This window comes from Tiliqua scincoides, chromosome 4 (genome assembly GCF_035046505.1).
Source record: "Tiliqua scincoides isolate rTilSci1 chromosome 4, rTilSci1.hap2, whole genome shotgun sequence".
Classification (NCBI taxonomy): Eukaryota; Metazoa; Chordata; class Lepidosauria; order Squamata; family Scincidae; genus Tiliqua; species Tiliqua scincoides.
The window spans coordinates 220,699,814-220,716,668 of NC_089824.1; the positions used below are offsets into that span (position 1 = coordinate 220,699,814).

The 16,855-nt window shown below is 48.1% G+C and overlaps 1 protein-coding gene across 1 annotated transcript in view; it reads left to right on the plus strand.

Annotated features, from left to right (window-relative positions):
• HELZ2 (helicase with zinc finger 2) overlaps positions 1–16,855 on the plus strand; it is a 60,916-nt gene that overhangs the window by 14,214 nt on the left and 29,847 nt on the right. Inside the window, exons 2-8 of the mRNA XM_066623735.1 lie at positions 4,847–5,959; positions 7,340–7,523; positions 8,834–8,941; positions 9,818–10,341; positions 11,631–12,266; positions 12,596–13,382; positions 16,199–16,274. Of these exons, the coding sequence (XP_066479832.1) occupies positions 4,962–5,959; positions 7,340–7,523; positions 8,834–8,941; positions 9,818–10,341; positions 11,631–12,266; positions 12,596–13,382; positions 16,199–16,274 (3,313 nt within the window). The 5' untranslated portion in view covers positions 4,847–4,961. The remainder of the gene's footprint in view (positions 1–4,846; positions 5,960–7,339; positions 7,524–8,833; positions 8,942–9,817; positions 10,342–11,630; positions 12,267–12,595; positions 13,383–16,198; positions 16,275–16,855) is intronic.

Below are 16,855 nucleotides of genomic sequence, written 5' to 3' on the forward strand. Positions count from 1 at the left end.
TCTGACCATTTATTTGTTTTATTATAGATCTGTCTTATCCTTCTGTAAGGATAGTAAGAGTTCAGGGCACATGATTCTCTTCTCATATTATCTGCACACCAGCCCTGCAGTGTAGGAATGGTGATGGATACAAAGCCACCCACTGAGCTCATAGCTGAGTGGAGATTTGAATCCAGGTTGTCCCAGTCCTAGTCTGACAGGATTGTCTCCATTCTGCACTGTCTCCCCAGCATGGATAACTGGCTCCTGTTTTGCTGGTAGTAGGTAGCAACTGAGATAACCTGGTTTGTTGCACTTGATGTAGAAGGGGTGTCTCTTGAAGCACATGATGCTTAGGAAACCTGGCAATGGGTTGACCGCTGGATGAATGACCTTCACTCGCAGTTTCTTATTTGCCTAATGGGGCTGGCAAAAAGATATTTGGCTGCCCTGTTGGCTACACCAGACAAGGTCACTCCTGGCCACTCAAGACTCTGCCCTCCAGCACATCTTCCAGTGCAGCCATATTCAACCTTTTTCAGCTCACGACACACTGACTAGGCACTAAAATTGTCAAGGCACACTACCAGTTTTTTACTTACATTAAATTACTACATTAAAGTTAATATTGAATTAATACAATTAAATCATTACATGACAAAAAATTGACAAGAAGCATGGAGAGGGAAGTATATGTGGTTTCTGAAAAGGAGGAAAAATCCTATGTTCAAATTCTGATCAAAAGTGCCAGAAAGTGTTGGCAAAGACAGGGCAGGTCAATCACATAGTGGAGAAATGCAGGTGAGGGGCAGTGAGGAGACATGACTGAAACAAGTGCAGGATTAAACTGGGCATGGGGGAGAGACAGAGAGAATGTGAGGCAGTGATTCTGTATCTTTGGAAGGTGCTGACAAGTGAGGGCAGGGACAGTAAGAGTTGCTAACTGTAATTGTGAGATGGGGGAGGGAAATATGCCTGGGGAAGAGGGTGGGGTGGGGGAAGAAGAGAAGAGAGAAGTGCCAATTGACTGCTTGTGTATTTGAGAAAAAAGAGTGCAACCAAAAGCCCAATCCTATGCATGCCTGCTCAGAAGTAAGCCCCATTATAGTCAATGGGGCTTACTTCCAGGAAAGTGTGGATAGGATTGTGGCCCAGCGCCCTTCCTCTGAAAGCCCCAAAGTGCAGGGAGGGTCGCTTTGGGGAGTTGTAGGCAAACTAGCAAGGAAAAGGGACTTTCAAGGACCTTTATCAGTCAGCCAGTCCTTAGGTTGGGGGCCTCAGCAGACTTAAGAACATAAGAACAGCCCCACTGGATCAGGCCATAGGCCCATCTAGTCCAGCTTCCTGTATCTCACAGTGGCCCCACCAAATGCCCCAGGGAGCACACCAGATAACAAGAGACCTGCAAGGCTTCCTGGGAATTGTAGTTAAGAACATAAGAACAGCCCCACTGGAGCAGGCCATAGGCCCATCTAGTCCAGCTTCCTGTATCTCACAGCAGCCCACCAAATGCCCCAGGGAGCACACCAGATCACAAGAGACCTGCATCCTGGTGTCCTCCCTTGCATCTGGCATAGCCCATTTCTAAAATCAGGAGGTGGCACATACACATCATGGCTTGTAACCCGTAATGGATTTTTCCTCCAGAAACTTGTCCAATCCTCTTTAAAGGCATCTAGTCCAGATACCTTCACCACATCCTGTGGGACCCACTCTCTGTTTTCTGGTCTTCAACTAGGTCTCAATCCGTGAGAGGACCTGCCCTCTAATTCCCTGACTATGGAGTTTTTTTTCAGCAGGCTTTGGTGAGGGACCATGTCAAACACCTTCTGAAAGTCCAGATATATAATGTCCATGGGTTCTCCCGCATCCACATGCCTGTTGACCTTTTCAAAGAATTCTGTACGGTTCGTGAGGCAAGACGTACCCTTTCAGAAGCCATGCGGATTCTCCCTCAGCAAGGCCATGTGTTTTGAGATTCTATCTTTGATGAGGCATTCCACCATCTTACCACCATAGATGTTAGGCTGACCAGCCTATAGTTTCCCGGGTCCCCCCTCTTTCCCTTTTTAAAGATAGGCGTGACATTTGCTATCCTCCAATTGGCAGATTAGGTGTTAACTTAGGTAAAGCTCAGATAAAGCTAAGCTAAAGGTAAAGCTAAATTTCAATGTTGATCTAAGGTTGATTTAAGGTTAGAAGACAAGGCGTTAGAAAGAGTGCACTTACCTTCTCCTTCTCTTCCTCCTCTCCTCTTCACAACTCAGGGAGTCTTCCCTCTCCTTCTCCAAAACTCAGAGTTCCACTTGCCTTCCCCTTATTCTTGCAAAGCACAGATGCTAAACTCACTAGACTTGCTTGATATACCTGCTTGCCTGCTTCTGGCTCCCTCTTCTCACTGCAGCTCCCACCTCCTGGCTCCACCGGGCTTCTCTGGTTGGGCAATCAGCACACAGGCAGGCAACAACTGCCTTCGTACCCACCCCTATGCATGTCTACTCAGAAGTAAGCCTGGTCGTAGCTAATGGGGCTTACTCCCATGAAAGTGAGGATTAGGTTGAGGCAGCCTGAGGCAGCCTTGTAGGGTCAGGAGTACTCTTGCCTGCTCCCTGTTGGTGGCAATAGGACTTACACAGAAGGATGTGCAGGGGGGGACGGGACTGTGCCCTAAATTTCCAAACAGGGAAGGCTGACCTGGCTCCTAGAGAAGGTGTTTTGGCTTTGGCAAACTTTAAGGGAATAGAGAACAGCTTTTCTCTGAAAGGTTTGAATTAGGCCCATAAATGGTGTGCAATATATGTATGCTGAAACAGGGAGATATGGGGGAAGAGGCAGGCCCTTTGATATGTAGGGAGACTGTGCAACTGGGAGAGGAGCAATTTTCAACATTTTTCTTCACACAGCACACTGATCTCTTTGGTCTTTGCCTCTTCCGATGTCACTTCCAGCTTCTGGGAGACTCTTCTGGGTACTGTGGCTCTGTCACAAGAAAAACTGTCTATAGTAATGAATTGTCTGTGGTTCTGCTGGTGGAGGAAGAGGGTCAGGCATTACCTTACAACAGACAGTTGCCCTAGAAACAGAGCCGCAGAACCCAGATGCGTTTTCCAGTGATTTTCAGAGCTGTGCTCCAAACCTCTACAACACAGCTATGGACCTTTCATGGCATGCTGGTTGAGAACTGCTGCCCTGGGGACAATCCCAAGGACTCAGATGAGTAGTAGGACTGGGGAAAGCCCCTGCCACTCAAGAGCACTGGGCCACCTGAACCGATTGTTGACTGATCCAGTAACACGCAGCTTCATATGCTGTGATGGTGCAATAAATGGAGACTGCCCGGTGATTCTTGCCCTTTCTGTCCTGACTTGGCTCATGGATGGTGAACACAAGGGCACACTTGGTCCAATTTAGACAGCCTGTGTGGACAAAGAGGTCTTGCTGGCCTTTGGCCATGTGAGGAGGAGAAGTGCTTCCTGTTTGACTGCATGCTGCAACTTATTTTGTTGAGCTGACCGTGTCACATAGCATTTACCAGATGGTGTCTGATGGAGCACAGTTCTGAGAAACTTGTGGAAATCAGCCAGACATTTGGGTAAGAAACCTTTGGGAGTGGATTTCCAGTCACAGCAAGACTTCCAACAAGTGGTGTGGCATTGCACTTTTAAACAGCAAATTCACTTAAGTCATAAGAAAAGAGCTAGGAGAAAAAAGCTCATATATCCACCAAGGGGCTGCAGATAAATGCAGTGCCTGCTCTGAGACATCCTCAATTCAATACGCAATAGCCTTTAACACACACGCGCATCCCATGTTTATCAAGTGCAATGCCACACCGCTTGTTGGAAGTCTTGCTGTGAGGAAAGTCTTATGGCTGCTGCAAAAAAACTATAGGTCCTGTGTAACTTTTTAGAGAGTGTCTACAGGCATGTTGATAAAGGTAAACCAGTTGATAATGTATACATGGACTTTAAGAAAGCTTTTGTTAAAACTCTGGTGTAGCTTCACTCCTGAATCGGCCTTTTCAGCCACACTATACGCTGTTCCAGAACCACCATTCAGAGCGAGATACCATAGTCTTTCGAGACTGAAGGTTGCCAACAGGCAGGTGTAGCTAGAGGGGATGAAAAGTGCAAAGTTTGAAAATGGAAAGCTAGCATCTCATGGAGAAGGCTAATCTGGGTTAGGCTGTTGCTCAGAGGATGCTGGTTTTCTGTGTGCAAGAAACTTTTAGTTTGGGAGGTGCAGCCTATCATGTGAGCTTTCACCTTGAGTGGTATAGCCCAGACTCAGATTTACCACCTCAGTGGTTTCTCCATATGAGTACCTGTGTATTTTTAGCTTGATGTGCAATTTCACTTTGACCTTGGTTTTTCCCGAGCCAGTCCTCAAGTGTCATATGAAGTTCCCTTGTACTGTCTGTCCAGGGCTCTCTCTAGACCAGTACTGCCTCTTCCAACTAATGGCAGATCTCCCAAGCTTGGATTCTGCCAAGTCTTCCCCAGCTTTGCTCTCTGAGATAATTGGAGATGGGGGGGGCACCGAGCCTGTAAAGCTTCTGCATGCAATTGCAGGTGCTCTCCCACAGCACTGAGGTCCTTCCACCAGGCCCTTGCCTTGGTCTCCCCAAAGGAAGGCTTTCCAGTCGAGACTCCAGCTTTGTCCTGCACCAGGAAGTAACAGCCACAGGTTGCAGCTTCCCGGCAGGTTTGCCTCGATCATTCATTATTTGAGAAGCTGCTGAGATTTCTTGAGGTTTGTCTGAGGCTGATCTGCCTGCCTTAACGTGCGTTTGGTAGCAAGCAAAGGACAACTGTTTATGATGCCAGTCCCTTGGTGACTTACAACAACTTCTTTTTGTAACTTCTAGGATTTTGAGAATTGGGCTTGAAGTCCTCTTGCTGGGCATTTGTGGATGTCTGATGTGCTGGAGCTACATCTGTGGGAATTTTTGATTGTCCAGATTTGTTGGACTTTTTGAGAATATGCCCCAGATGAACCGGGTGGTTCCGAAGCCGCTGGATGGCCTCCAGGAGCAACTGGAGCTGCGCCTGGTTTGCTCGAAATGCAGCCTGCAGGAAAACGAGAGCACCTATTGGCTGAAAGAGGTGGAGCATTGCTGTGCGATGGAAATCCTCCTGGCCAGAAGCAGGGGGAAACCAGAGAAACTTTGGAGGAAGGTCGCCCGAAGGCCAGGCTTTCCAAAGCCGGCCCAGTATAGCATCTGCAGGTACTATGTTGCTGGGTTGGGATGCAGAAGGCATCGGAATGACTGCACCTTTGCTTGGAGTCAGGAGGAGGTGGTAGTGTGGACATTTGAGAAGAATAGCAACATGGAAAGGCACATTCTGAAGAAGTTGCTACAGCAGTCTCAGACAGGCAGTGTTGTGAATGGTCTTTCCAGGCCTCCACAGACCAGCATCACTGAAGAAATCTGGAGTGAGTTTGGGGGCCATTTCCAGGAGATCTGCAAGTTCTGCTTTTATCAAAGCCCCCCAAGGATCTGCCTTAAGGACTCGGTTGAGACCTGTGCAAGACACTGGAATGCGCTTTTGGTGCACGTGATTACCAATGGCACGATGAAAGAGCAGTACACAGAAATCCGGCCCTGCCCAAGGGGTGTGAAGAAATTGCGTTACTGCACATACATCTCTGCTGGCAAACCGTGCAGGCATGGGGTGCATCGATGCAACTATGCTCACAGTGATGTGGAAATGGCAGTCTGGGAGGCAGAGAGGAACTGCAGCTTAGTGCGCACAGACCTTCTGACCCCTCTGGCCAACTGCAGACCAGGAGAGCAACCCTCCCAGCCTGAAGCCCACTTCTACTGCAGAGTGTGCCTGGTGACCTGCAACTCCCAGGAGAGCTTTGAGAACCACTGCTCCTCCGTGGAGCACACTCAGATGATTGCCACTGACACCATGATCGAGTGGGCCCACCGCGCTCCTCCCTATGGCCTGAGGACTTTTGCTCTTTGTAGCCGGTAAGCAGGACTTTTTTTATGACTTCTTCCTATAAATTTGGAGTTTAGTTGTTAATGCTCAAGAGTTCACTGTTTGTTTAATGAGAATCTGAGCATTCTGCTCTACCCTCCTGATGTTCTTTCACTATTGACAGCATCAGGGGTGGGGCCATGTAGTTAAAGAGGTGGAGTTTTGCAGATGGGGTGCTTGATTTTGAATGAACGGGGACTTCAGGGACAGGGAGCCATTTCACCCCCTGGTCTGAATATCCTGGAGCACAATGAACCAGGAAGTCCCCTGCATAAGCTCTGCTGGAATACATCCAAGTTGTGCAAGATCACTGCTGTGAACAAGGTGGGTTAGAGACCCCCTAAAGCATTTCTGCCTGCCTGCCTCCAGCCACTGGTTTGGCTGCACTTCTGACAGTTCACCAAGCGCTCTGGTTGGTGTGTTCAAGCTGCTGTTCATAGCTGTGAAGAATAAAGGCATGCTTTTAAAAACATTTTTAAATGAAAGCAGGATACTGAAGTCTTCACCCCTTCTTAAATATTATGCCTGCAGACTTCAATTAGGGATTGTGGGGAGGCATGGCTTGGAAGTGATAAAAGATAATGAGAAGGGTTTTGCTTAACATGACCACACAGGCACCGCAGATTCCCTTTCTATGCAGATAAGGATTCCTGATTCAGAATAACTGGTGTGAACTGACAGTCTTAAGTTGCCCTGTGACAAGGGAACTGGGGCACAGAGCAGGGAATCCAGTTACCATTTCCAGCATCCCATGTTAGCAGCATAATTGCTAAGTCATCCCTCTTGCACAGGCAGGCCGAATCCTGTTCTCTGCTAGACCACAGCACTGGCAATGTGCCGCTGACAGAATGAGTGTGGAATACTGTGGTGGGCCATGACCAGGTGACAGGGAAGGGTAATTAAAAATCATTTCTACTTGCCTCCCCGTAAGCCACCTGGCTGCCAATAGATCTCCTTGAACCTATGCCAGCTATTTAGGTGGTGCCGGGGGGGGGGGTGTTAGGCCGGAAAAAGGGGAATAAGATCTTGGCATGTGCCGCTGCAGCCAAGATCTCCCCTAAACTGCTGCTGAACCACCCCCATTCAGGCTAATCCCTGCCCTGAACTGCCCCTGAACTGGACACTTTGGGGTGGACTGGGCGAGCCTGCTTTGGGTTGGACTGGGCGAGCTGCTGGCTTGGCCCCCCAGCCATTTGCACATGGCAGCAGCACAGCTTTTATGACAGTGGCTGGGACTTACGATAGCAGATTGTGAGATCCACTGCTATAGGCTGTTAATAGGGTTGGGCTGTTGGAGAAGAAGATGGGTTGCCGTCCTTGCATTCTTTTGCGTAACATTTCTCTGCCCGTGGGCTGCTTTCTCCCTGCAGTGCTGATATCTGTGAGTTTGGACAGGATTGCACCAAGGCCCATTCCGCCGAGGAGCTGGAGGAATGGATCCAGAGAGCAAAAGTTGCAGTGAAGAACCAGAAACATGCCAAGCAGGGTGGTCTCCTCGCTTACCAGGCCCGGCTCCTCGCTGAATACCACGAAAGCCACAATGAGGTCTTAATTGTAAGTTGCTGTTTGGTGAGCAAAACTGCAGGCTGGAAGGTCTTGGGCAGTGGAGGGAAAGCTTTTATTTTGGCAAAAATGAGAAAAACATCAGGAGGGCACTGCTGGATCAGGCAAAGGTCCTTTTGGTCAAACATCCTGTTTTGAGTGTCTTCCAAGCAGAGAATGAAAGCAATAGCCTTCTCCCTTGTTCTTACTCTCTGCATCTAGCACTGGAGGTTCCATCCCAGCATCCTGATGACTAGACCACTCCTCCATTGATTTGCCTGTTCCTTTTTCAAATAAGTCTCCTAAAGCAGCAGGTTGCAGCCCAAACTCTGTCACTGGGGACAGTTTCCTGAAGGAGCTATACGGCGAGATGTTTAGTGAACTGTGACTGTCCATCCAGAAGAATAACCATGATAGTCTCTGGTAGCAAAACTAGCTATGAGTCCTGCGCCCCACTTAAGGGCTGTTTAGGAGTGTAAGAGGCTTCTAAGGTACCACAGAACAGGTCAGCATGGCTACCCTTGGAATGCGATTTGGAAATGCAAAATCCAAAACTTGGAAGATGATTCTTTTCTCAAACTTAATTGATAAAAAATTTAGGAATGCTTTTTCCCCTTGAAGTTCAGATTAAAGTGTTACCATTTAGGCTTGGTGAGCAGTGTGTGGAGGAGGGGGAGAAGGAATACTCGGATACTATTCCAAGTCACCCCAAAATTCAGATTGAGCCAGTTGTCCAGAGCATGTTTCTAATATTTAAATTTGAGAGAGAGAGCCCAATTCTATCCAGTTTTCCAGTGCCGGTGCAGCTGTGCCAGTGGGATGTGCACTGCATCCTTTGGTGAGGAGGCAGTCACAGAGGCCTCCTCAAGATAAGGGAATGTCTGTTCCCTTACCTTGGGGCTGCATTTCAGCTGCACTGGTGCTGAAAAGTTGGATAGGATTGGGCCCTAACGCTGCAACCATGAACTAGTGTGCACATGCCAACATTAGGAGAGCATTTCATATATACAGTAGAACCTCTTTAAGTTGACCACCCAAGGGACTGGAGGAATTGGTCAACATAGGGAGGTGGTCAACATATGGGGGGGAAAAAGGCTATAGAAAATTAGGTCTAGAAAAACCCAAGGCTCTAGAAAATTAGGTCAACTTGAGGTGGTCATTATAGAGAGTTGGTCAACTTTGCAGGTTCTACTGTATATATGGACAGATCAATGCAAATAATTAGTTACATTTATCTTGTTTTTCATTCTTGACTGGAAAAAAAAGTGGAAAGCCCCTGTGATCTATTGCCACCATTCTCATCTTGTTGCATCTCTCATCAGATTTCAGAACAGGTGGATGGTGTGACCATAACGTGCCAGCAGCCTCTGCAGGTGCAATCTGAGGACAAGAAGCTGCAATACCGGTGGATTTTTGAAGTTGTTTCCCAGGTAAACTTGAAAGTATAAAACAGATCACAGGGGTGGTTAGGCAGGTTCTCATATCCTCGCTTTTGCTCTGTGTAAGATTGTTTGGATGGGCTGGAGAGGTCAACTCTGCATAGTTTCTTGCATGAACAGTCAGGGATCACATCTAGGACTTCTGCGTTCATACGTGCTATCATCGATCTACAGCAAGAGTGTCCAAACATTTTGGAAGGAGGGCCGCATCATCTCTCTGACACTGCCTTGGGGGCCGAGGAAAAAAAGAATTAATTTACATTTACAAAAGAATTTAAATTTACATTTAAAATTTGAATAAATTTGCATAAATGAATACATTAGAGATGGAACTTGTATGAATGAATGAAGGTCTTGCAGTAGCTCAAGGCCTATAGAAGGCCTTGCACAAAGCAAGACTGGCCTTTCCTTCACTGCCACTGCTGCATCACAGATGTGAAACAGCAAGTAATGGACAGAGCCCCGTGTCCCACAGCTCAGATGAGAAGTTGAACAGTCGTCCTCATCCTGAGAGCAGTTGCATCCGGCCAGCATGGGCTCCAGCAAATCTCTGGAGGGTCAGGGGCTCGTTGAAGACTGGGGGCTCCCTGAGGGCCTGATTGGGAGCCCCTGAGGTCTGCAAGTGGCCCCTGGGCCAGGGTTTGGGCACCCCTGATCTACAGTCCATCCTGGTTTTTCCAAAGTTGCAGGCATCTTTTGGTCCCAGAGAAGGTGGGGTTTGAAGTCATAGCATAAGGGGACATACTGTAGGGAATTACTTTCAGTCAGCCGCTCTGCCTCAGCATCTGGTACAGAAGGGCCAGTTCTGGTTGGGGGCGGTGTGTATTTTTCTTCCACCCAACACGGTTCCTTTTCCTCTCATTTCAGAAGCCACTAGAGCACGTGGCACTATTGAAGAGAGTCCCTGGAGCAACCTTTACCTTAGCAGGACCTGGACTGTCTCGGGATCTCACCTATGCCTCAGGAGAGAGATTCCAGATTCAGAAGACATCTCCGCTGGCCTTCCAGGTGGAGGTGTGCCTGAAGTGTTGCACTTTTGGCACCTATGAGCAGTGGCTGGTGTTTGACTTTGGCAGCCGCCCTGTGCTGGTCCGAAAGCTTCAAGCTGAGATTGGTAAAAAGGAAACCCTTTGGCACGTTCATCAGTCTGCAGAGCAGAGCAGCCACTTTGTGGATGCTGAGCGTTGGCACAGCGGCAACCGTGTGGTGGTGCCCAGCATAGAGCGCACCAGCAGGGATCTGGAGCTGCTGGCAAAGTACAAGGCCCCCTCTCTGTCCCTGAGTTTCCAGCGGGGAGCTGAGGGCAAGCCGATTTCTCGCTTAAACTACCGCGAGCAAATGCACAACCTTCTGTTCAGAGAGGAGGAGGCACTGCAGGCTGAAATTGCCAGGTAAGTGACCCAGGAGCTGCAGCAGGGTTCTAGGAGCCCTCTCTGGGCAGCCTCTAATTCAGGTTCATGGGGTTCCTATCCCTCACAGTTTATACAATACAGTGGTGCCAACGGAATGGGAACTGCAGCCTATGATGGAGGGGTGACCAGATGGACAAAATTTTAAAGAATTTTAAAGAACTTTCCTCTTTATAAGCCACCAGGCTGCCAGTGGGTCTCCTTAGACCTATGCCGGCTCTTTAGCTGGATTAAGTTTGAGGAACCTCAAGAGGGTGTATTGTGCTGGGAAAAGGGCAATAGGATCCCAGTGTGCGCAACTGCCACTGGGATTCACCCCCACCTGCCCTTCAAATATCCAACCCTCTGGAGTTAAGTTGGCCCCTGAAGCCCAACCCTCTAGCCTAAGTAAATCCATATTCTGCAATTCTCTTGACTCCTTAAGTCCATCTTTGCAACTTGAGATGCCAAGGAACGAGTTCTTCCTTTCCTGAATGAAAGCCAACATTCTTGCGAGGCCCAATGCATGAATATGTGGGAAAATGTGGAAAAATCTCTGTTTTTCTCAATGCACGCACCATTTTTGAAAACAAATTTCTTGTTTTCAGTGTTGAAACTGAGGGAAGATTTTACCCCAAACTATAATTAAGATGCTCTAGGGCCAGTGAGGGCCAGATAAAGACCAATGAGGCTGCTATTTGACCTGTGGGTTCAGCATTGTAGGAGATGTGTGAGTGGAGATTATGCATGGGAAGGATAAAGTAGATAGAGAGATGCTCTTTACACTCTCACATAACACCAGAACCAGGGGACATCCACTAAGATTGAGTGTTGGGAGAGTTAGGACAGACAAAAGAAAGTATTTCTTTACTCAGCGTGTGGTTGGTCTGTGGAACTCCTTGCCACAGGATGTGGTGATGGCGTCTGGCCTGGATGCCTTTAAAAGGGGATTGGACAAGTTTCTGGAGGAAAAATCCATTACAGGTTACAAGCCATGATGAGCCATGATGTGCATGTACAACCTCCTGATTTTAGAAATGAGCTATGTCAGATGCAAGGGAAGGCACCAGGATGCAGGTCTCTTGTTATCTGGTGTGCCCCCTGGGGCATTTGGTGGGCCGCTGTGAGATACAGGAAGCTGGACTAGATGGGCCTATGGCCTGATCCAGCGGGGCTGTTCTTATGTTCTTATGAGATCTGTGATCCTTGCACTAATGCCGGGACCCTTTTGTCTCCCTTGCTTCCCTGCCCTTTCCCATCCTCTTGACCCCCTGATCTGCCTTCTGACACAGGCTCAACTTGCAAGTGGTCGCCTTCCTTCAGCAAATGGTGGAGACACTTTCTCAGGGTATGAAGTTTGCTACTGCAGGAGAGTTGTATGCTCTCATCCCTATCCCTTACTCCCTGACCCCAGACTCCACGGAAGGATACCTGCTGCACCGTTCTGTAAGGACTGCCTTCCTGGCCCTGGACCCGCCCACCAACAACCGCGTCTATGAAGTCATTGTGGAGCATAAGTTCTCCACTGAGAGGAACATCTGTCTCCTCCTGCCCAAACGCTGCTGCTTTGAGCTGAGTCTGAAAGCTGACTCATCCCTCCAAGTGAAGATCCAGTTCCAGATTGACCTTCTAAAGTTCCGGCAGTGGCACTATGCTGTGGACAAGCTATTGGATGAACGACTGGTCCTGCCTGATGTGGCTGCATGCTCTGTCCCACAGTCTCATGGGCTGGTGCTGCAACGAGGCAACAAGAAGCAGAACCAAGCCCTCTCCTTCATCACTGGGCAGGCAGCCGGGACCCGCCAAGTGCCTCCTCTCCTGATCTATGGACCTTTTGGGACGGGGAAGACTTTCACATTGGCCATGGCTGCCCTGGAGATCATCAAGCAGCCTTGGACACGTGTGCTGATTTGCACCCATACCAACAGGTAAGCAGGGCAGGTGGATACATTTGGGTCTGTTTCCCAGATGGTCTTGCAGTGGGTAGGCTTGGAGTGCTTCCCAGGCTTGTCCACCAATTGGTTTTTTCTCTTAAAATGAGGCAGGTAGCAAGTTGCACTAACAGGACTCAAAATGCTGCACCCAGACTTGTGCAGGTTGACCATAGCTAAATGGCTAGCATGGGTCCAAGGAAGCCCATTGGAAGATTCAGCTGGGGGGGAGGGGGAAGATTCAGTCTGTACCCAGACAAAAACCCCTGTGCTCTTAGGGATCAAAAATGTTGAAAACATTGCACTAAACCCACCTTCTCTTGCAGTGCAGCTGATATCTACATTCGGGAATATTTCCATGATTATGTGGCATCCGGACACCCTGAGGCCATCCCGCTAAGGATAAAATTTGTGGAGCGTTCGGTCAAATCAACAGACGCAATCACACAGCAGTACTGCTGCCTATCCCCACATCGGGATTCCTACAGACTGCCTACTAAGGAAGAGCTGGAGCGGCACCGCATTATTGTCATCACCAGCATGTTCTCCCAGGAGCTTGGAGTAGCCCCTGGCTATTTCAGCCACATCCTGATTGATGAGGCTGCCCAGATGCTAGAGTGCGAGGCTCTGGTTCCACTCTGCTTTGCTACTCTGGAGACTCGTGTCATCCTAGCAGGCGACCACATGCAGGTGACGGAAAAGCTCTTCTGCCTGCAGGCGGGCGAGCAGTCGGCTGACCACACGCTCCTGAACCGCCTCTTCCAGTACTACCAGAAGGAGAAGCACGAGGTGGCTCTGAAAAGTAGGATCATTTTCAGTGAGAATTATCGCTCCACCAGCAGCATCATTGACTTTGTTTCCAGGCATTTCTATGTTGGCAAAGGAGACGCCATCCGTGCCATGGGCAACATACCTCCTCACCCAGAGTTCCACCCGCTCATGTTCTGCCATGTGGCTGGCACTGCGGAGCGGGATGTATCCATGACATCCTGGTACAATACCTCTGAGATTGCGCAGGTCATTGAGAAGATCCAGGAGATGAGGCAGAGGTGGCCGGATGAATGGGGAGCGCTGGAACTCGGGCAGATCTGTGTGGTGACCTTTGGGATACAGGTGGGTGACAAGGGGAGGCCAGTAATTGGAAAGTGCAATGGAGGGCTTTAATCCTGGTCTTTAAGGCTGTCTTCTCCCATGTGGACTTGAAGGTGTAGGATTTGCTTCTGAGACCACCTTTTATTATAGCACACCTCAATGCGTTCATGGTTTGTGCCCATCTTTGTGACAGCCTTGCAAGTTAACATCAACAAAGCTTAGTAGTTGTACAAGGAATTTCTTTTATTGCCTGCCCACACATAGGTGTCTTACAGTGCAGTGTTCTGCATGTCTTTGTAGAAGTAAGCCCAGTTGCATTCAGTGGGACTTACTACTAGATAAATGTACTGTATTTAGGACTGCAGCCCTGTTCACTATACATCAGCCATACGAAAGGAGGGGGAGAAAAACCCAGTTCTTTCAGTTTACAGAAACATCCATGCTTGGTCAATAAAAAGCACTATTTTACTGTAGATACTTACAGGGTCGAGTAATCAGACTGAAATTATCACCTTGCCTTATCTCCAAGGTTGATCAGAGGAGTTTTTCAACTCCATCCTGTCCTGTTTAAGCAGTTGTGCTTCAGGCACTACACCCCTTAATCATTAGAAGCAATTCAGATATCATTACAGGACTGTTTATTTCTATGTTCCCTGGGACATTCCAGCCAAGTTAACCTTTTATTCACCTGTTTTGCAAAATGCTTGCATTTGGCAGAGGTCTATTTTTCAACACCAGGATGGGATCCTCCTTTCCATTTGAAACAAGTCCCAGGCTACAATTCAGTACACCATTACTTAAGAATGATACCCATGGAAAGCAGTGGGTCTACTTCTGAGTAAAAAGGATTGCAACTATATGCAGCTGCACTTGCTCATCTTTCTGCTGTGAACTGAATTGCACACTCCCAGTTGTGTGTTATGGGTTGCGTGTTGTATGTAGAGCTTCTGGCTTAACACACCAGACACCTTAGAGGTGGATTTGATTAATGGTTCTCCTGCAGTGGTTCCCAACCTTTTTCACTTGCATATCCCTTGGCAGCCTATTTCCATAAATTGTACCTTTCATATTAGCAAAATGTTTGTAATTAATAATACAAGCCCTCATCTCCTCTATATGAAAGCCCAAACTTCCATGTATTTATCACAGTATTTTCTCTTTTTATTTGTTTGAAGAACAGAAGACTCTGCCTTTGCACTGTTTTGCACCAGAAGTGTGCTGAGAAATTCCGGGTGATTGATCACTTTCCATATTATGTTTCAGCTTTTTTGCTGTGCTGGTTTTCAATCATAGATGAATTGATGACCAAAAACTAGCTATTGGTGGGGCTCTCACAGCCAACTAGCTACCTTCCTTCCTGCTTTGCTGGTCCTGCAAGGCATTCTGGAGCGCTGCCTGCCTTTTTCTGCCATTATTCCATTCTTTTCCAAGTACCCCTAAAGGTCCTGTTGAGTGTCCCTGGGAATACACAAACCCCAGGTTGGGAACCACTGTTCTACTGGTATGTTGCTTACAGTGCAGTTACTTTGATAGTGTTTACAAAAAGGTGGTGACCAGAACTTTAAAAGAGTAAAAATGTATCTTATGATTTTTTACTATGTTTTTAATAAATTTGAGACTGTACAGTACTTAGGTAACAATTACTGGCAGGTTATTTTTCAGGATCTGCCCTCAGACAAAATCTGACAAAACTATAGTCAGGCACCTCCCTAAATTTAACCCCCGAGGGTTTAATTTATCCGAGGGTCATAGAAAATTCCATGAATTTTTGCTTTTGCTCAGAACCTGCCCTCAACTTTTCTGTGAGGTCAACTTATAAGCGAGTATCTGCAGTGGTTGTCTTGTGGCCCAAACCTGTGGGCTTTGAACACTGGTGGAGTACACATTCCATCAGCGCTGGCTGATGAAAAGCAGCCAGAAAAGCACCTTCTGGTAGCATACTGAGTAGTGTGCTGCCTGGGCCATGGTGGGAAGGCTGGAGCTTTCCTGCACAGAGTGCCAGCCACCTACTGAGGAAGGTAAGATGGTAGGGGAGGAAGGAGGGGGATGGGGAGGGAGAGGAGTGGGGAGGCTGTAGAGAGGGTGGACTTGGCAGTGATGGTGCATGCTGGAACCTAACCTTTCTAGCAGCAGCCTTGCCCAGGAAGTTTTGTGGCTTAGTGTGGATCTGAACCTGGTTCTTCCAGATCTAAACCCAACATGAGAACTGCTGCAAGATGCCAGAATTTGGCAATGAGTATTCTAAAGAGGCGTTCTAGCTAGCTGTTTTGCCAGATCCCCACTCCAAATTTCACTTAGAGAATTATGCCCACTTTCAGCTAATTAGCTCCTCTTCTTTCCCCAACAATGGCCCTATTTCTGCCTTGCAGCACTGCTGGACCCCACCACTAGGATAGCTCACCTGTTCAACCTACAGAGGTCCTCCTTCCTCCCCTCTCTTACCAGCAGCTCCTCCACCACTACAGCAGCCCCTTGTTCCTCAGCAGGTCTTGGGCACACACCAGTCTCTGTTCCAGCATTCTCCAAAGTCCCTTCATCCATCAGCAGTTCCAGTAGTCCATTAGCTCCTCAGTCTATTAATTCTTTAATCCAGTCACCAAGCTTTCCTCCTCCTACTACCCACACCAAACTCTCCCTTCATCAGGTGCTTTTATGTCTGAAGGCCCTATTGCTTTCAAGTGGCTGTAGCTGTGCAGCACATGCTCTGCTGAATGCCCAGGACTTAACCTTAAAGGGGCCACTGCTGACACCACATCCTGCGTCCTTGCCAGATCTTCTGCAATTCCAATGCACTAACTCTCTGAGTTTTCTTCAGGTATCTTGTTTTCTTTTGTCAGGTGGCAACAGCAAGGCAGGAGCTGAGGAAGCTGCGCTTGGGAGAGGTAGTGGTGGAAAGCTACGAAAATTTGCCAGGTGGGTGCCTGATGTCTTGCAGCCAAAGAGCAAGGAAGGGACTATTTCCAGGCACACGCAAACTTCAGTATCTGTAAGGAAATATTGATTAGCTTCATCTCCTGGATCCTTGTGACAACATCTATTTTCCTAGTAACCATCTGTGAAAAGACCTGTAAGCATATTTGAAGTCTTCCACCGATTCATGACCCTGAAAAAGCACTTGCCTGCCATCCAGGCTGTTGAGCAGCTCAGCACATTCTGCTCGTACTTGCAGCAGACGCACCCTCTAAACAGCAGGCACCACATGGATACATGCTGTGGAATTTGGTTGCTGTGAGTGTGAGCTGCGCCCCCCCACCTGTGTTCCACAGTTTGTGGAGAACTTCTGATTTGCCCCCCTTGCAGTGCCCTGCACTTTTGCAACCTTTCAGTGCTGCAGCTCATGAGGGCTGAAGCCTTGCCAGCTTCTAACATTTTTTTTAATTACTGGGTTAGAGCAGCGGCAGGCAAGTGGCATCCTTTGCAAAAGCACCACCTCATGTGAGAATAGCTACTACTGTGTAATTCTTGCTGTATACTTTCAAAACTTTCCTGGGCAC